Below are 19,210 nucleotides of genomic sequence, written 5' to 3'. Positions count from 1 at the left end.
TTAAATTTTTTTTTAAATTTGATTTTTTTGCAACAACATCCTCCCAAATTAATATATTTGGGTTCAGAAGGCACTGTGAAGTCACTCTTGTAAATCTTATAAATAAATAAAACTATTAATATATTCACATAACTTTTAAATAAAAACCAAATGATATATTTACATAAATAAATAATATTATATACGTAATTATTAAAATAAGAATTAACACTACTTTTATATTACCTTATTAATTACATACATAATACATATATACTACCTTAAATTACATACATGATTTTTAAAATAAGAACACTACTTTCATACTACCTTCACACATTAAGGTAAAATCTAAATTAATTTAAAAAATACTTTAAAATAATAATTTTAACTAATTACATATTTTATAAATAAAATACAAACTACAACTCAACAACAAAAAAAGATGCACATTTATGTGGCATTTTCCCTTGTTTAACAAGGACAGCTGTGCAAGAGATCCCAAACATCACCAATTAATGAGAAATACCAGGATCTCCTTAATCAGACCCATCATAGAATAAAATGCTTGAGAGCCACAGAAGCTCAGATAAGAGAGAACCTGGAGAGAATTTTCTTCTGTGGGCAACCAAAAACTCATCATCCCAAAGTTCTGGATCTAAGCCAGGAACTGGGAATATCCAGAGAGATCAAGTTTTCCTCCAGCAGGCTGTTTTCCACTGCAATAATGGATTTCAGTGACTTCTCAGTATCTGTCTGAGACCACAGCAGTGATCCCTCACTAAGGACAACACAAATCATGTTTTAAAGCTGTTGGATGGATGGAAATGTGGCTTTGGGACTGAAATGTGGAAATGTGGCCGAGTTCAGGATAGGACACCAAGCCATGCCTCACTCATTTGTGTTTGATTCTTGAATTTGCCCCCTGGCTACTGTCCCACCTCTGCTTTCTCCCTCCACTTCTTAAAAAAAAAAAAAAAAAAAAAAAAAGGAGAAAATATATTAAATTTCTTCAATTGCCTCATCTACTTAGAGTGCCAAATCTTTGGGAAAAAAGTCATTAACTACAGAGCTCATGGATCATGGTGCTGCCTTCTTGGCTGGAGGCCACAGAAACTACATGAAGGCAAAAGAAAGCAGAGGAAGGAAAGCCAAGGGCAGATTTCCATCTTGTGCCAGGCAGCAGCATCCTCCCCTTGGCAGCAGGGCTGATTATCCAGCTGCTGGGAAAAAAACTACCCTGGAAAGAGAAATGAGTTAGCACCACACAGGGTATAAACTGACAGCATCTCATTTACTGAAAAGAAGATATATTTGCATATTAGTATCTAGCTCTGAGTACAAAATCAGTTTTTTTGACTCCATTCTCGCCACACTAATTGAGTTTTTTATACCATGTCCAATAGCTGAATTTGGCTGGTGTGCCCCACGTTTTCTGTCCTGCACTGAGCTGCAATTCCCACAAGAGCGACTCACAGTTGGAATATTTACCAGCCACTCATCCAGGCACCCCAAGTGCCACCAGTGTGAAGGGCATTACGACCAGAGGAACAGTAATTTCAGTGTTTTCCAAGCTTGTTTATCTTGTAAAATCCAGGCCAAATGGCTCTGACATGATCCTGTTGAAAGTCATGGTAGATCTAACATTTGCTTTTGTTTCAGAAAGGACTGGACCCATCTTTATTAGCCAAGGAAAACATCACTGCAGGTGGTGCAGATTAACAAATTGGCAGCCCTGAACTTTAGGATCAGAGGCAAAATCTCTGGGACTGCAAGCTCAAAGTCTAACAGATATCTCTGGTGCCATGATGGCCTAAAAATAATCAAGTGGACTGCAAACTTGATCTGCTCCTTCCAAGAGCTTTTTATGGCCTCTCATTATATCCAAAGGACTGAGAGCATGAATGATTTAACTGGAGAATGATGGGCAGTGGCTGCTAATGAACTCTAAGGAAGAAATTAATTTAATTTCTTAACAATTCTCTCTCAGTTCTCTCTGTCTGTAGGATATTGTGGGGTCCTCCCAGCTTTAAACATATATTTTAAGTCTAAATGTGGCCAGTGTCATCCAACTGATCATTGACAGCAGTGCAGGAGGTCTGGGAGGTCACCACAGCACTGGGTAGGAGATAAGGATTCCTCTTAGGAAAAGTTTCCAGCTCTGCTGGAAAATCAAAATGCAAAGTGATAAGGAACATTATCAAATACCATCTAGAGGTTTGGACTATGGCTTCTCAGGAAGATCAGGCATCTCACAAGCACTAAAAAGGGGAGTTTTTGCCTCCTGGGAAACAGGAAGAAGAGCACTTGCCAGCCTAGAACCCTCTGCACAACTCCCAGCAGCAGTGAAATCCTGATTCCTCATGAGCAGCTGGTAAAAAAGCCCTCCTCATTACCCACTTCCAGGAGCTGGATAGTCTGGAAAATGCAGAAAACCCTCCTGAGCCACTCACACTTCATGCAGTAGTTGGGACTGGAAGGGACCTCTGGAGATCACCCAGCCCAATCCCCCTGAGGCAGGTGATACAGGAATGTGGATTTGGAATGTCTCCAGAGAGGGAGATCCCTGGGCAGCTGTTTCAGTGCTCTGCCATCCTCAACATAAAGAAGTTCTTCCTCGTGTTGAGGTGGAACTTGTGGTTTAGTTTGTTGCCTTTAGTCCTTGTCCTGCTGCTGGGCACCACTGGAAAGAGTCTGGCAGCATCCTGAAATATTTATATGGATTGGTGAAATCCCCCTCACTCTTCCCTTCTCCAGACTGAACAAGCTCAGCTCCCAGTTTCTCCTCTCCTCAGACTTCCAGCAATCCAAGCCTGAAGACACAAGGCATAGCAGACAGGGAAGGAAGACAGCCAAGCTTCCTACCTGATGGGAATCATCCCTATCATGATGAGGGGGAAGATCATCTTCATGTAAGGCAGGGGTGACATTCCAAAGCCACAGAGGATGAGGAGCTGCAGGACCTGCAGGCCTGTGAAATAGTGGATCTTCCTCTGGGGAACTCTGCGGATGTAGTGGGTTGGAGGATAAGCAGTCTGGCAAGAGAAGAACCACATTTTAGACATGCAGGGACCTGGATTTGTGACAGCAGAATGGGGCTTTGGGACACCAGGGTTTGAGGGAGGTCATCCATTTGTACAAGCAATGCATCACCATCATGGTCCTTAAAAGGTTCAGCAGGTGCACATGGGATTTGTAGGGTTAATTCCAGTGCCTGAAAGCACAGCAAGACCCAGAGGATGACTGGGCACCCCTCAGGGCCAGGATTGCCTCTGGGAACATCTGGAGTGCAATGTAATTATCTTGGGAAGTGCAGTAACGAGATTCCCTGAGGAGGATTGGGGATTTTCAGGCAGAGGTGCCTGTGGGGTGTGCAGGGGGAAGGAGAGCAGATGCATCCAGGTGTTGTTCCTGTCGATGGCTCCTCCACCTGGCACCCAGCTCCTCATTATTTTACAGCCTTGCAAGGCTCCAGGCTTGCCCCTGGTGCTCCCATCTCTTGGCTGAACCCCTTTAGGAGAAAACCAGGAGATGAGGAAAGTGCTCACACCGCAGGGATTTTCTCAGCTCCCATAAGCCAGCCATTTTTGAGAAATAAGGGGGGGAAAAAATTACATTAATAGGCTAAATATGGTGGTTTCTTTTGACAGTTCCTTGCTCATGTCTGAGCACAGGCTTTGACTCACTGTCTATACATCAATGAAGAGGATGAGCGACTGTCTGCTGGCACCAGCACAGCCTCAGTGGCTTTCAGATTGTGCCATGACTCATTAAAAGGTTTCCACAAAAGGGAATTTTCCATATTTGAGAATACTTTTTAATTTTTTACACCAAAACCTGGAAAATTCCACGCATAATTCCTACTAAAACCAGAAGTAATAAGTCACATACATCAGTAGCTGTTCAAAAATTGACATGACATGACAAATGTGATCTTTACCCGAATTTCACAGTTTTAACCTCTGGGATGTAATATTGGAGATCAAGACAGATTAGCAAAGATGCAGAGCCAAATGTTTGGCTTATTAAGCCCTTGACCCTTCTTACATAAGAGAAGGTGAGCTGGAGATTGCTCCAGGTACCACCTACACTCCCAAACAACACATTTTTAGCACCTGTAACAGAGACAGATTTAAGAAAACATCTCCCAGGTTTGTTTTCAGCCCACATCACAGAGGTTTCAATAACATAAGTAATTCAATTTTGAGTTTAAAATCCCATCTTGCTGTATTTCACACAAAATGAAAGTGCAAAACAGCACCAAAAAAAAAAAAAAAAAAAAAACGACAAAAAAAACCCCCCCAAACTTGCCTGAAGCTTTGTTGGGGAAATCAAAGATCATAATTTCACAGAATCACAGAATAATGAGGTTGGAAGAGACCTCTAAGATCATCAAGTCCAACCTGTGCCCTAACACCACAACTAGACCATAGCACCAGGTGCCAAGTCCAGTCTTTTTTTAAACATATCCAGAGATGGTGATTCCACCACCTCCCTAGGAAGCCAATTGCAGTATTTTATTATTCTTTCAGTAAAATTTTTTTTCCTAATATCCAACCTAACCTCTTTCCTGATGTTGTGCCTATTATATTTTATATTACTTCTTTAAATGCATGTACCCTGCAGACGACAGCATGGGGGGGGGGTTTAAAACTCCCCCCCACAAAAAAAAAAAAAAAAAAAAATCCCACACAGAGAAAACAACAGTGTGAACATCTGGGTTGCAAACACAACTCCAGGTACCTGTTCCTTGAGCAGCAGAGCCACCCTTTCAAAGAGCTGGTTGCCATCGATGGAGGTGAGGGCGATGTAGAGGAAGAGGCCGAAGAGAACCGGCTTTGGGATCCACTGCAGGGGGAACGGGAGCAGCAGCAGCGACAGCCCCACCAGGAAATTTGCAGTCAGACTTGTCAGCCGGGTCTCCTTCACACTCACGATCCTGGCAGCAGGGAAAAAAAGGGGTGAGGAGATAGGGTAACAGCCCAAGATTCAGTGTTTATCCCAGTGGTTGCTCCGTGGAGGAGCAGGACACGTGGGGGAAAGGGAAACTCATCCCCACCACTGAAATCAGCACTTCTGGCCCCGTGCTGACATTGAGGATGCAGAGCCTGGCTGGAGCCAGGCCAGGCACTTAATCCACAGCTCAAACAGAGCAGCTGGAGAAGTGCCAAACTCCCCTTCTGTAAAGCTCTACAGATCCTATCCTGAACTAAATTGCCCTCGAAACTGATTCTGTTTAGCACAATGCAGAAAAGGAAAAAAAAAACAACAAAAAACAAACCAGCCAAGAATCCTCTTTCTGGTGGTCAGTAATCCTTCCCTTGCTTTACCCTGGGCACATGCAACTGGCTTCTTTCCCAAAGAAAACTCACTGACTTCTCCAGGAAATAAGGAACGTCTTGGAGGAAAAAAAAAAATAAAAAACAAACAGAAAGTCAGCAGTCTCCTGACAGCGAGTCAGCATTTTTGATGGATACAAGGATCTCCCTGTTTACATGGAAGGGAATGCTGAGAGCACCACACAGGGATTCAGTCCTGCTGTGGGCAATTGCCTATTACCATGCAAAACATGTCATTAATTAATGCAAATTTCCCAGAGCTGACAGGCCACAAATTGAGCTTTTTTGAGGGGAAGACTGACAGGGAAGCAGGCAGCAGCTTTAGCAACCTGCTTGAGGGGAGGCTGCTGTGCTTTCTGTGCAGTGCAGCTAAACCTGTGAGCATCTCCTCCCAGTCTGAAAAAAATTATCAGAAACAACAGGAGGGAAGAAAACCCACATCTGTCGAGACTACTTACAAGGAGAGAAAAAGAGGATTCCTAATTTTTTTTTTTTTAAGATAAATCCAACAATTCAGTGGATAAGCCAGTGAATAAATCCCCCTATTATGAGGGAAAATTTTTGGCCATAGGCTGTTTTGGTGTAATTTAGTGACCTCATTCCCTGGATGAGACCCCTCAAATTCTGAATTAACCTTATACACAAATTTCTCTGAGGATTAACACCAAAGATCTATCAAAACACACTTCCCTCCTTTGCACATGCACTGCTGGGACTTCTTAATCCCTTCTGTTCTGAAGAAGATTGGATTATTGCAATATTAAGTTGGAGAGTTTTGCTTAGGAATAAGGTCAGGTTGAACTTCAAATCTGTTTATACCTTCGAGAAAAAAAAGGAAGCTGAGGGGATGAAGGAGCCCTCCACACCTGTATTTGGAGAGGGAGGGAAAAGGTGACAGCCCAAAGCTTGCTCTGAGGATTTGGACAAGTCTGAATTAACACCAGCAGTCATGAGACCTAAGGAACAACAGGTACCACAAACAGCACACAAAATCCTGACAACAACACCAGAATTCTTCTGTCAGTAGTGGGGCAGGTCCTACAAATAATCCAGATTACCAGGACAAGATGCACAGAGGTTTTAACCTTTAAGTAACCTTCCAACAGGTTTAAACCATAACTTTTTTTTTCCTTCCAAGCAGATTTTCTTGGATCCTCTTACAAGTCTCCTACATCCAAGGGGTCCCAGCCAGTGCCTAGAGAAGCTGATGGAGAGCAGAGTGCTTCACTCTGGCCAGCTCTGGTGGAACTGGGACATCACCTAAATGGACAGAGGGGATCTTTGGCATCTTTCCCACTGGCTCAAGGTCTGGAACACCACAGAAGTGCTGGAGATGAATAGAGCCAAGCAGCTCAAAGTGCAGCTGGAAGTGCTGTGCCAGAGCAATTCCAGTCTGGCCACTCCAGAGCTGCCAGAACCATGATGAATCTCCGTGGTGGCTCAGAGAAGGAGGAGTTTGAGGATGCACTGATTTAACCTCATCCAGGTACAGCAGGAGCTCCTCCAGCCCCAGGTCAGCCACAGAGGAAGAATTTCTGCTATTTCACACAGAGATCTCTCCTCCTGCTGGGGGAGGCTCCTGCCCTGCAAGCACACACAAGTCTGCAAGGGAAGTCATGCAAGCGGAAGAGCTCAGGAACAAAATGAGCTGCAAAACCACATTTAAATCAGATGCAAGGCTGCAAGAACAAGCTCAGAGTGGCAGCCCTTAGGTAAGACATTTCTGAAGTTCATGGAATTTTCTGCAGCCATCTCTCAGGGATGCAGCAATCACAGAACTACGTTTGATCACAGGCAAAATGTACTGCAATCGTTGCCAGCTCCTGCTAATGCCACTTATTAGTTTGGAATATTTTATCAGAACATAGCTAAAATTGCTCATAATTGGCCAAACACGATATTTTAAAAACTGATGTTCCCAGCCTTAGATTGGTCTTCTGCTAATTCTAGCACCTCATTTCCAGAATAAGAACATCACAGTCACAGAGGACATTGAGTCAACAGAGGAATTCTTGATTTCCGTGTGTTCAGAATCTGGTTTGGCCCTTGAGGAAACAGCTCCAGAAAGTCTGTGCTGTGATGGAAATAAACTAATTAATGGAGATTAAAGAGCATAATCCAGGCTCATTTCCCCAAAATCCTCTAAATATGGCTAGCATGGGATTAGCCATTCCTGAATTTCTCCAAGTAAGCAACAAGAGCCTGTTTGCAGATTGCCACAGGAAACTTAAATCGCTTCTCTACAGGAGAGAAGAAAATTTTGCTTTTGCTGTGACAGATCTTTATCCTTGTTTATATCATCATCCTGTGGGAGTTTTGATTTGAGTGCAGGGAAGGAGCCTGCCAAGGGAGACAGAGCTGATTTTCTAATTGAGCTTCATTTCTTTTTCAGCAGAGCTGGCCAAAGAGGGAAAAAAAAATAAAAAAAAAAAAGATGACTACATTGCTTGGAGCCTCCTGTTCAAGCCCCAGTGCTTTGCAGAGAACAAAAAGCTTTGGTCTCAAAGGGAGTTCAAAGCACTAGGAAAAGCTCATTCTGTTTTTCACTCCCAATATCCAGTTCCCAGCACCGATCTGCCTCCAGCAGAGCAAAGCTGTGCCATGAGAGAACACCCTCAAGGAGATCAGGGCAGCCCTCAGCCCTTCCAGGATAAACCCTGGAGCTGAATTTGGCTTAGAGTGGCCAAAAAGGCCTCTCTGGTACCTTTTTTTTTTTGTTTGTTTGTTTGTTGTTTTTTTTTTTTGGGACAGCTGGGTGAAGGAGGAGATGAGAAGTGCAGGAATTAGTCCTTAGTTCAGGCAGGGAACTTGACTTTGTCAAAGCAAAACCAAAATACAGAATCAAGACAGTGGAAAAACAGGAAAAAGAGGCACTTGGATATTAAAAGTGACAACAGGAGCCACAGGAGGGAGGTTTGGTACATGGGTTTCAAAGTGGGAGTTCTGCATCTCTCAAAGAAACAGGGAGTGGAGGTATCCCAGAGCAGATCATGGACATGAGGAGCAAGGGCACTGATTAAAACTGTACAGAAAGCAAATTTCAAAGTTGATTTTTTCTTTAAATAGGGTTTAATGTTTATTCAAGAGAGATACAGTTGTAGAAACAACCAATAGCAAAGCATGCTAATGGGAATACAAACCCAAGGGACTGATCTCCCAGGAAAAGATCTGTAGAGGAGTTACAGGGAGCAGCAGAACTCAGCAATTTCCACACATGGAAGGTGAAATCTGTCCATCCCTGACCCAAAATCAGCTGTGCCTGGCTGGGCTGGGCCATTTGGCACCAAAACAAGCATGAAGGCAAGACTGAGATTAAGACAGACCCACTCCATCCCCCAAAGTCAATGATCACTTAGCCTCACTTTTGATAAATGGCAATGCAGAAAATGGAAACCAAAGCAGGATAATTAAAACTAATGGTATGTGAGTGGAAATTACCACTCCTGTGGTAAAAGCACTCAACTGCAACAGCCTGAGATCAAATGGGCCAGATCTGCTCCAGAGCAGAGATTGTTTCATGAGAAAAAGGTTTTTAATTTTAGGTCTGTGATAAGAATGTGTTGCTCAACTCAGAGCAGCAGAAGAGTTGGTCTTAAATAGAAATCCATGACCCAGCCATGGCTTCACACTTGTTTTTATTTAAAAACCCAGAGAATTTAAGCATCTTCCCAAAATGTGGTGTGAGATGTTATGGGAGCTCTGAAATAATGGTGCATTTTTCCTCCACTTTGTAATAACCACCAGACAGGTTTCAGGCAGTGAATCAGCTCTGGATTCTTTCTGGGGAAAGCATCCGGAGAGATCCGGCCAAAGCATCTCCTCAGCTTTCCACAGGGCTGAAACTGAAAATGGCCTTGGCTGACTTTTCCCGAGGAAAAGTCACCCACCCACGGGTGCAATGGAGTGGGTGGGATCCCTGCAGGATGCTGCCACTGGCCAGAGCATGAATTTGAGTGCCTGAGTGAAGGGGATGAAGCCAAATCAAGGTTCACTGGGTGCACCTTTCCATCACTTTCACATCTGGAATACAACACCCGACACCCCAACCATGCAAACCCACTGTTCCCAAAGGACTGGGAAGCCACCAATGAATCCAAAGAGATCTACTTACGTCTCATAGATGTGTCCACTCTCCACCCTCTCCTCCACGTAGGCCAGGGCCCGGACGTGCATGGGGGAATGCGGGAAGGCCGCGTGGATCCAGGGCAGGCCGAAGACCGACAGCCCCGTGTTGATCAGTGCCACCAGCAGCAGGTCCCAGTGATAGGCTGTGCCCTTCACCAACCTGCAACGAGGGGTTGGTGACAGCAGTTACACCTGGTTACACCTGGTGCAACCCCTACAGGCTGCCTTTGTTGAACACACACAGGGATTTCACACCTCTGGATCTACCGTGTGCATGGTGTCAACACCAAGGAGTGAAATACGATGGTTTGCTCCCCAAAGCTGCTGTCATCTGGAAAGAACAGCTCTGAGCAGAAAGGAAGCCCACTAAACTAACAGCCCATGAAAATTTCATCAGTGTTTTTCTCCTACATTTATTGCAGAGTCTGCACAAAATCCATGTGTGTGTTTGCTCACAGAGTCCACAGAGGGAGTGGATAAAATCCTGAGCATTTGTTGTCAAAGTTCTGACACTGAAGTTTCTTGTTTGTATCCCTGATCTCTCTCCTTCCCCATGAGCAGAACACGTGCTTGGTATGCTGCAGTAATCCCCTAATTATGTAATTGCTACTGCATGATAAGAAAATGGGACAAGAATTCATTAAACTTCAGCTCCTCCTTGGTAGTCACAGAATCATGGAATGGATCGCAGAATGGTTTGGGTTGGAAGAAAACCTAAAGATCATCCAGTTCCAACCCCCTGCCATGGGCAGGGACACCTTTCACTACCCTAGGTTGCTCCAAATCCCATCCTACCTCTCCTTGGACACCTCTAGAGAGGACAGCCACTGTGTCTCTGGGCAACACATTCCAAAAGGTTGGTAGCCAACTAAGGAGATTTGCTCCTAAGTTCATCAAATGCTGCAGAGCCTCCCTGTTTTACTTCTGGGAATCTGACAGCCTTCACTGAAGAATCTGAGCACATCCACTTTGCCAGGACTGTGCAGAAAGCAGCATCAAGACTGAACTCACATCTACTTTAACCTTGCCATTTTTTCCAAGGTCTGCCCCTTTCCTGAATACTCCTATCTTGTACCAACTGCTGAGATATTATGAGAAAAGTTTAGAAAAAATCTGGGGAAGGATTCATCTCTCAGATTTTAAACCCTCACTGAAAGGTCTACGGCTCTATCTCTGCCACTGGAGCACGTAACATCCTCAATGGATCAGCTGAATTCTCTCTGGGCACCACCAGCTGGAAAGGGAACATCATTTAGATGTGTCAATGCCACCCAACTGAAGACCTCAGCACAGACTTGGAGCCATCCACGATACTCCTGGACACGAGGCAGATGGAGCTGGTAGAGCTGACCCAGCACACGAAGATCAAAGCCATTGTTTGGGCAGCAGAAATCTTGGGTGGGGCTTGTTTTGGGACAAAAGCCTGCTCCCACTGGGAGTGTCCCCCTCCACTGACTGAGGAGGCTGTGGGGTGAGTGGGTCAGGTAGGTGTCTACCCTGCAATGCCTCTGGAAGGTGCTGCCAGGAAGGGTGGGATTGCAAACGCGTTTCCTGCGTTGGCTCGTGCTTTGGAAACACAGCCCCTGCTCACGTGCTGATTTCTCTGAGCAAAGGCACCTTCAGCACCCTCAGGGTCATTGTTTGTTGTCCTCCCCATTCTTTTCAGAAGGCTTTAAGGACATCAGCCTGTTGGAATTAATCCAGGAGGCCACTGAGATTATCAGAGGGATGGAGCACCTCTGCTGTGAGGAAAGGCTGAGAGAATTGGGATTGTTCAGCCTGGAGAAGAAAAGGTTTTGGGGTGACTTAATTGCAGCTTTCCAGGACTTGAAGGGAGCTACAAGAATGATTGGGAAAAGATTTTACAAGTGCCTGGAGTGACAGGACAAGGGGGAATGTGTGGCAAGCACATTTCTCTCCCTCTCAGGATTTTCCATAGAGGTGCACAGAGAGAAATGAAAGAGAGAACAATTTCTATTTCTGCTCCTTGTTTTTCCTATGTGGAATGTGTTTGGAGAATTGTTTACCTGGAGTGAGTGCTTGGTTGGATTCTGGTGAGGATTGTTTGAGCCTGGTGGCCAATCCAACCCACCTGGGGCTGGGCTCTCGAGAGAGGGTCACAAGTTGTCTTAGAGTCAGAGAAAGTAGTATGTAGTTTTAGTATCCTCCTTTTATATAGTATATTAATGTATTTTAGCATAGTTATAATAAAGAAATCATTCAGCCTTCTGAATTGAGTCAGACATTGTCATTTCTCCCATTGGGTTCACCTGCATTTACAATAGGAATGGACTCAAACAGACAAAGAGTAGGTTTAGATAAGATATTAGAAAATAATCCTTCCCTGTATGGGTTGGGAGGCCCTGGCACAGACTGCCCAGAGAAGCTGTGGCTGCCCCACCCCTGGAAGAGTCCAAGGCCACACTGGGGGTTGGAGCAACCTGGGATAGTGCAAGGTGTCTGTGATGGCACCACAAACAGATGGTGTCAAGTCCTAGTTTTTACATCTCTAAAAATCCCTGCCCCAACACCTGATCAGCTCAGCCCTGTACCGAGGTGCTCGGAAAAACACTCTGAAAAACACCAAAGAATATTTTATATTCCTTAAAGACATTCTAGTGGAAAATACCAAACGTGTATTAGCCAAGAGATGACCCACTTACATACAGATTTATGCAGCACTTAAAGGGATATAATAGAGATAAGAGGTGGTCAAAGGAAACTAAATTAGTGTAGCTGAATTTGAGCTTGTCTCCTCTCTCCTAATACTGTGTCACTCCAGCTACAACATGGAGAATGCTAATGGATATTATGCAAGGAGAGAACCCTCCCACGCATCACATTAGCAAAAAATCCTCAGAGACATGGTAGTTTCCCTGGAAAAAAGTCATCCACAGTCATTCTTGACATTACATCTGATTGCAGTTGGCACAAACACATCAGAGGGAATATTTTAATAGTGCAACACCTCAAGTTTGCACATAAGTGAGACTTGGACATATTGTTTTGTTGCACTTCCACCTTGTTTTCAGTTGGAATTTACCAACTCCAAGCTCTCCTGATGCTCAGCTGCAGCACGTTGTGCTCCAACATTTATGTAGGTCATTGACTTCTCACTTTTCAACAAATTGCATTGCAAGAGCAGTGCAAGTGTCCACACATGTCACACTCCCTAAGTACCCTGAGGTGCATCCAAAGACCTCAAACTGTACAAAATACCCACTACACATTCACTACGCCACCTCTTGTCTCCCAAACTCTTCCTGAAAAATGCCTTGAGAGTTTTAGGTGACAAAACTCTTTAGGTGTTACCTCAAACTGTACAAAATACCCACTTCACATTCACTACGCCATCTCTTGTCTCCCAAACTCTTCCTGCAAAATGCCTTGAGAGTTTTAGGTGACAAACAATGGTGTTGGGCAGAGAGTAAAGAAGAAACAGGTTGAGGTGATGAGCTCATTGAGGATTCATGGATTTGGCTCACTGCCACAACACCAGGCTTTGGGGATGGTGAGGAGTTAAGCAGCAGAGTTACCTCCACCTGTGACAACAGGAATTCTTAAAAACACATTCTTAAAAACATTTCTGATGCTCAGACAAGCTTTGGGCTAGCAGTGGTGGTGACAGACCCAGAACATCCCTCCACAGAGGGAAAAGCAGCACCAGAGGCGTTACCTGTTCTCCGGAGCGTTGGTGAGGGACGCGACGATGTTCTGCTCGATGAAGAAGAGCATGGAGAGGAGAAACCCCAGTCCCATGGCACTCATCACCGACCCAATGGACAGGGACTGCACAGGGGCCAGCACAAACAAGCTGTCAGAGGCGTTGTAGTTAAATTTGGACACTGCAAAGAGGAGGGGAAGGATGTTAGGAGGCACCTTCTTATCCAACCATCAATGTTTTACCCACACCACGAAGTACTGGGAAGCAAGCAGGAAAGCAGGCGTGATGCTCTGGCATGTGGAAGCCTGGAGGCCATGGAAGATGGGTCCATCTGGCTGGTTTGGTTTATTTTTTTCCTCCATCCACTCACGACTTGGCTGCCATCCTGATGGGACAGACCACTGCTCGTCCTAGCAAGGCATTTACAGATATTGGAGCAAAACAAAGGAGAGAAACTTGTTTTCCACAGATGCAACATGTTTTTGGATGAGGAAGCCTTATTTCTAACCAGCACCATAAGGCTCAGCTCATCAACCCACAGAGGCATTTGAGAACTTCCTCATCTCCAACAAGCTGTGCAAGGCATTTTAGTATAAAATCTAAATCAAAACTACTGCCATTGGAAGCAATCCATGGCTAGGGATAAATCACACATGGCCACGCAACATTTTGCAATCCAACTGGATGGAATGGCCATCACAATAAAAAAAAAAAAAAAAGCCATTTCTTATTTGTTTCCATACATTTCCTCACATCACCCACTCACGTCACTGCAGGACAATGCAATTCCTGTCCCCATTATCGCTTCCTGATATGGAAAAGTTGATCTATCTGGCCAATGAATGGTGTCTCATTTTTAGATTTCCTTGTGTAACTTAGAGCTGCCCAGATGCTCTGCACCATTTCACCTAAATTAGGAAAACAAACTGGAGACAAAGAGGACAAACTGGGATGACCAACTCCATGTTGATATGACTGGCAACAACCCTTCCTGCCTGCTGATTACTCTGCCCTTTGTTCTTTGCCAGAAATTGTTCATCTCCCTTATTGTGACACACACCTCAAACTCATTGAAAAGGCACATCTGGATAATTTTTCTTGCCCCAGTCTCATTTAATCAGGGTTTTGAATGACAGAAATCTAATGGTGAGGAAATCTGAGCTCTTGGAGGGAAGTACACGCAGTATTTGTGAAATTATATGGAAGAACTTTATTTATTAGCAAAACTCTTCTAGGATTTCACTTCTCTCTTTCATAAACCCCAGCATCCAAGAGAACAAAATTAGAACTTACTTTCAATTTCCTTGAAGATATAGGAACCCACAACAGAGAAGGTCAGGACTGAAATGGGTAAGGCACAGTCGGACAGAATTTCACGTACCCTCGCGTGCAAATATGGGCTGCAAAAGAGACAAGAAATTCTACCATCAGCACCCTACTATCAGGACAATCACTCAATCCAGACAACATTTAATGCTTTAGAAGTGAAAATTCAGTCCCATTTTGCAATTCTGAAGAGATACTTGGAGTGACAAATTAGTCTTTCACTCAGCCCTAAATCTTCTGGAACCTACAGCCTTTGAAGGTTGATGAATGCAGAAGCAAAACATAAAGAAACAACAAAATAAGATGCAAGCTAGAAAAAAAAAAAGACCTTCAAGCACCAATTTGTGTCTCATTTCCACTTTACTGTAATTGCTTCCTGCATCTCAAATGAAGAGTTTTAAGAGCAATAGGAGCAAACCCCAAATTAGAGCCTGTGTTTGACTCCCAGGAGCACACTGAAGGTGCATTCCCAGTAGACCTGCCTGCACCATCAGGAATTTTTGCCCAGCAAAATGGTTCAATGCCTGTTTGGAGGGAGATACAGGGATCCCAATGTGCATTGGGAACCCAAAGCTTTTTTAGAAAGTCACTTGTGAGGCCAAACCAAAGACAGAAGGGCATCGTTCACTGAGCAAACATTTTGCTCTGCTGGGAATATTTTCCAGGTGGCCCTGGAAGTTCATCCCTGTCTTTGGCTTCCACCTGATTTTCTTGGGTTGCAGAATTGGTGAGGCTCCATCTTGAGTGCTGTGTCCAGTTCTGGGCCCCTCAGTTTGGGAAAGGCGTTGAGATAATTGAGCACATCCAGAGGGGACGAGGCTGGTGAGGGGCTGGGAACACAAACCCTGTGAGGAATGGCTGAGGGAGCTGGGGGTGCTCAGTCTGGAGAAAAGGAGACTCAGGGGTGACCTTGTCACTCTCTACAGCTCCTGAAAGGTGGCTGTGCTCAGCTGGGGTTGGGCTCTTTCTCCAGGCAGCACTGACAGAACCAGAGGACACAGTCTCGAGCTGCACTAAGGGAAATACAGGTTGGATATTAGGAAAAAGTTTTTCACTGGAAGAGTGATAAAGTACTGGAATTTTCTGCCCAGGGAGGTGGTGGAGTCCCCATCCCTGGGTGTGTTTAACAAAGGCCTGGATGTGGCACTGGGTGCCAGGGTTTAGGTGAGGTGTGGAGGATGGTTTGGACTCAATGATTTGAAGGTCTCTTCCAACCTGGTCAATCTGTGCATTAAGATCTAAGCTGTTAATGACTCCCTCAGAGAGAACATGAAATAACCAGCAGTCTGAGCTCTAAACAAACCTTTTTTTGAACTGATAGAGGGTGTGGCCAAGCCAAAGGGTTCCCAACATCAACATGAGGCTGAGGACGGCGGTCTCACGCCCGTAGTGCCCATCGTGGGTGCAAGTCTGGTTCTCGCTCACTGAGGAGTTCATCAGGAAGGTGGTGTTGATGCCGAGGCCTGGGATAGCATCAGCCTGTGGTTTTCCATCTCCTGTGTGCCCGTGGTGGTAATATTTCTTAAAAACTGCACAAACAACCAACAGGCAAGCGTTAGGAGAGGAGTGTGACAATCAAAGCAAGTAAAATAAAGTGGGTTTCTTGCTTGATCACAAAGTATTAACGTTATGCATCACCAGCTCTGCCTCTCAAGCCTGCAGAGAGAAATCAGAGCTGTTGCTCTTAGGAAGCCAGTGCTTCACGAATTGATTTTTCACTTATTTTAACAGGTAAGAGTTAAATTAATCTAAAAAGCAACACTGCAAGGATTTCCAGTGCTAATAATGTGGTTTTGTTCCCAACACTGGAAGCACTGCTGTTATATATACATATAAATATTTCTATCTAGACACCTGCTTTCGGCAGCCTGGTAAACAAATTCCATCAGGATTCTCTGAAAACACTAGGAGCAGCCAGGCTGCACAGATCCTTAAGTGGATTACACAGTGTACACTAATTATTTTCTTTCCAAGGCTAGTCCAGAATTTAGAGGTAAGCGTTGATGATATGCAAAACCTGGCAGAACATTTAAATTTACAATGCAAATGAGAGTTACGGGGCTGAAGTAAACTGCACAAGCAAAAGACCCAGTAAAGCTCCTGGAACTGTCCATAAATGTTTTAGATCAGCTCAAAGGCATTTATATAAGGAATGGACAGCTGTGAAGACCCTCTTGCTCTTGAGCATTTGCTGTGTTCCCATTTCTATGTCACTGGCTGGATCCAAGTGTATAAATACGGTTTTGGGATCGTTTAACCTCTCTGGGGAAGAATAGCCTGAAGGAGCAAGTAAAACCAAAAGATGGGAGTTGGGCTTTGCAGCCTCAGTGTTCCCACAAGATCTGCTCCAATAGCAACATGCAGCATCCACCCTCCCCTGTACCCATGGGAAATACAGGAGCATGGAAACCACCACACCAGAGCTTTGCAGTCTCACTACCTTTGTTCATTTTGGTCAAAATACCCCTGCAAACTTTGCACAGAGAACTTCAGGGCAAGACCATCCTCTCTAGGAAAAACACAACTACCTGAAGCTTAGGCTAAAATGCACCTTCTAACATTTCCCTCACTCTCAAATAATAATCTGGGTTCTGAAAGCCCCAAACACTTCAGCTTTTCCATCTGCAGTGGCCACAGGGAAAGCAGAGAAGACAAACTAAATTCTGAATATTTGAAAAGAAGCTTTGAATGTTCTTGTGCAGCACAACCAATATTTGCAACCGCCTTGAGTCTGGCTGAAGCCCAGGTTGTGTTACTGCTGCTTTGGAGCTCACCCCAGTGTAAAATGGCCCGAGATCAGCCAAGAAGCCATTTGAAATGCAGTAATGATCTTTCTTGCACCATCTTTGGAAGGATTTAAAGTGCTTTAAAAGGAGTCTGGGCATTCCACAAGTGGATGAGGTCAGTGTGGCACGGAGGCTGTAAGAGACAAGACTGCCTCCCATTCGATACATCTGTACATAAATTTAAACATCACAGAAGGTTTACAGTTCAGAATTTAACCTCTCAGACTGCACTAAGAGCAGCCAGGAGTGAGGACATCACCCCAAAGCCCTAGAAAGGTTCCACCAGTGAGGAGCAATCCCATCCTGACCCTGGTGCAGAAAGGTTCCCCATCGTGTGCAATGGAAGAGGCTCTGCTCTCCTTTATTTCCTCCCTGTGTGCTCCAGCTGCCCCAGCCCTGGCAGGACACACACACCTGCTCTGCAAACAGGTAAAACTGGGGCCCAGGGCACTGCCATGACCCACAGCCTGGCACAGAGTGGGTCGTGAGATGATTTGCACTTTCCGGCTCTCTGAACGCCAAAGGATGCTTTTGTCCTGACAAAAATGATTCTGGCAGCATTTCCTGGGAATTCACAGCTGGCCAGGGAGAAAATCCTGCTCACACTAAATGCTACTGACTCCTAGAGACACATCTGAGCATCAGAGAAACCAGCAGCACAAACAACCCAGGAACTACAGAGAATGTATTTGCATTCCTCTGGATAAGATTTGGACTGGAATGAGTACCAAACAAGTGACTTTGTTTTGGGTCTTGTAGATGTTCTCAACCTCCCACAGATGGCTATATTGCAATAATATATTTAGGGTTGGGAGATATTGCAGTAAGATATTTGGGGATGATCTTTGGTGCTCAGCTTGACTACGTCACTCCATGCTCCATCTCTGAGGCTGCAATTTTATTGATATACACCAAACCAGGCAGGATTGCTCCAGTTCCTCCTGGATAGAGGAAAAAAAACATGCTTTACTCTTGTATTTTAATTCAAGCAACAAGAACACACCAAGACAGAGAGTGGAGGCCTTCATCCTGTACCACCTTGCTGGGAAGGATTTGATTCCTGAACACTTCTGGTTTGTTTAGACACCAGAGCTCAGTGAACCTTGCTGCCATCATCCAGAGAGAGCAGCAGAGCCAGGGGTGCCCTGGATGAGGCCAAGCCTTTCTCCAACCTCCAACAACATGAGCTGGCTTTGTTTTCCTCTGCCTGCTCACCACCATTTCCTGCTCAGTGCAGATGTCAAGATCAAACAAACACAGCCTCGGTGGCCAAGCCAGGCAGCGAAAACAAATTGTTACCGGGACCGCGTGAACGCTCATGGCTTTGGTTCCCCTCCCCTCCTTTCCTGCATCTGTACCTTGCACAAAATCAAGGCTATGAACGGGCTGGGAAAACATCTGGGAAGAGGTGCCATTGTCCCCTGGCACTCAGGAAGCCCAGAGTTGGTGCCAGCATGATAAGGCATTAACAGGACACATTTAAACAGCACAGGGAAAATATCAGCTTTCACTTCCTACTGAACTGCTCAACCAAAATTCTGAGTGGGAGGAGGAGGTGGCAGCAGTGAACCATCACCTCCTCAAAAACAGGCAGGGAAGGACAAAGATGAGCCCGTGGCCATGAGTTGCACTGGTGTCATGTTTTTAAATATGGGCTCTAAGAGGGTTAAGGATCTGTGCCTGCCAGCACCAGTGGCCTCCTGTGTCTGGAAAGAGCTTTGGTCCCACCTGTGGATGCCCTGAACACCCCCAGGTGCAGCTGAAGCCAACATGAGTTGGCAAAGGAGTGCTGACTTATTACCATCATTCCTTACAAATTCATCTCTTCACAAGTACAAAGAGAACTCAACTGGTTCATAAATCACGCATAAAATCACAGAATGTGCTGGTTTGGAAGGGATCTTTAAGATCATCTTGTTCCACCTCCTCCCATGTTCAGGGACAGCTCCCACCTCCCCCATGGGCTCCAAGCCCCAACCAACCTGGCCTTG

General features: G+C 44.9%; 1 protein-coding gene across 2 annotated transcripts in view; it reads right to left on the bottom strand.

Annotated features, from left to right (window-relative positions):
- Positions 1-19,210, bottom strand: part of SLC4A11 (solute carrier family 4 member 11) — a 92,089-nt gene that overhangs the window by 3,836 nt on the left and 69,043 nt on the right. For both annotated transcript variants that reach the window (XM_021526814.3, XM_077782687.1), the window contains 6 exons: positions 15,737-15,962; positions 14,401-14,507; positions 13,120-13,288; positions 9,430-9,603; positions 4,723-4,918; positions 2,845-3,014 (listed from right to left, as the gene is read on the bottom strand). In XM_021526814.3, coding sequence (XP_021382489.1) covers positions 2,845-3,014; positions 4,723-4,918; positions 9,430-9,603; positions 13,120-13,288; positions 14,401-14,507; positions 15,737-15,962 — 1,042 coding nt within the window. The remainder of the gene's footprint in view (positions 1-2,844; positions 3,015-4,722; positions 4,919-9,429; positions 9,604-13,119; positions 13,289-14,400; positions 14,508-15,736; positions 15,963-19,210) is intronic.

This window comes from Lonchura striata, chromosome 4 (assembly GCF_046129695.1).
Source record: "Lonchura striata isolate bLonStr1 chromosome 4, bLonStr1.mat, whole genome shotgun sequence".
NCBI classification, from domain to species: Eukaryota; Metazoa; Chordata; class Aves; order Passeriformes; family Estrildidae; genus Lonchura; species Lonchura striata.
Note: the sequence above shows the minus strand (reverse complement) of the source record. Positions and strands in the feature narration are given on the sequence as shown.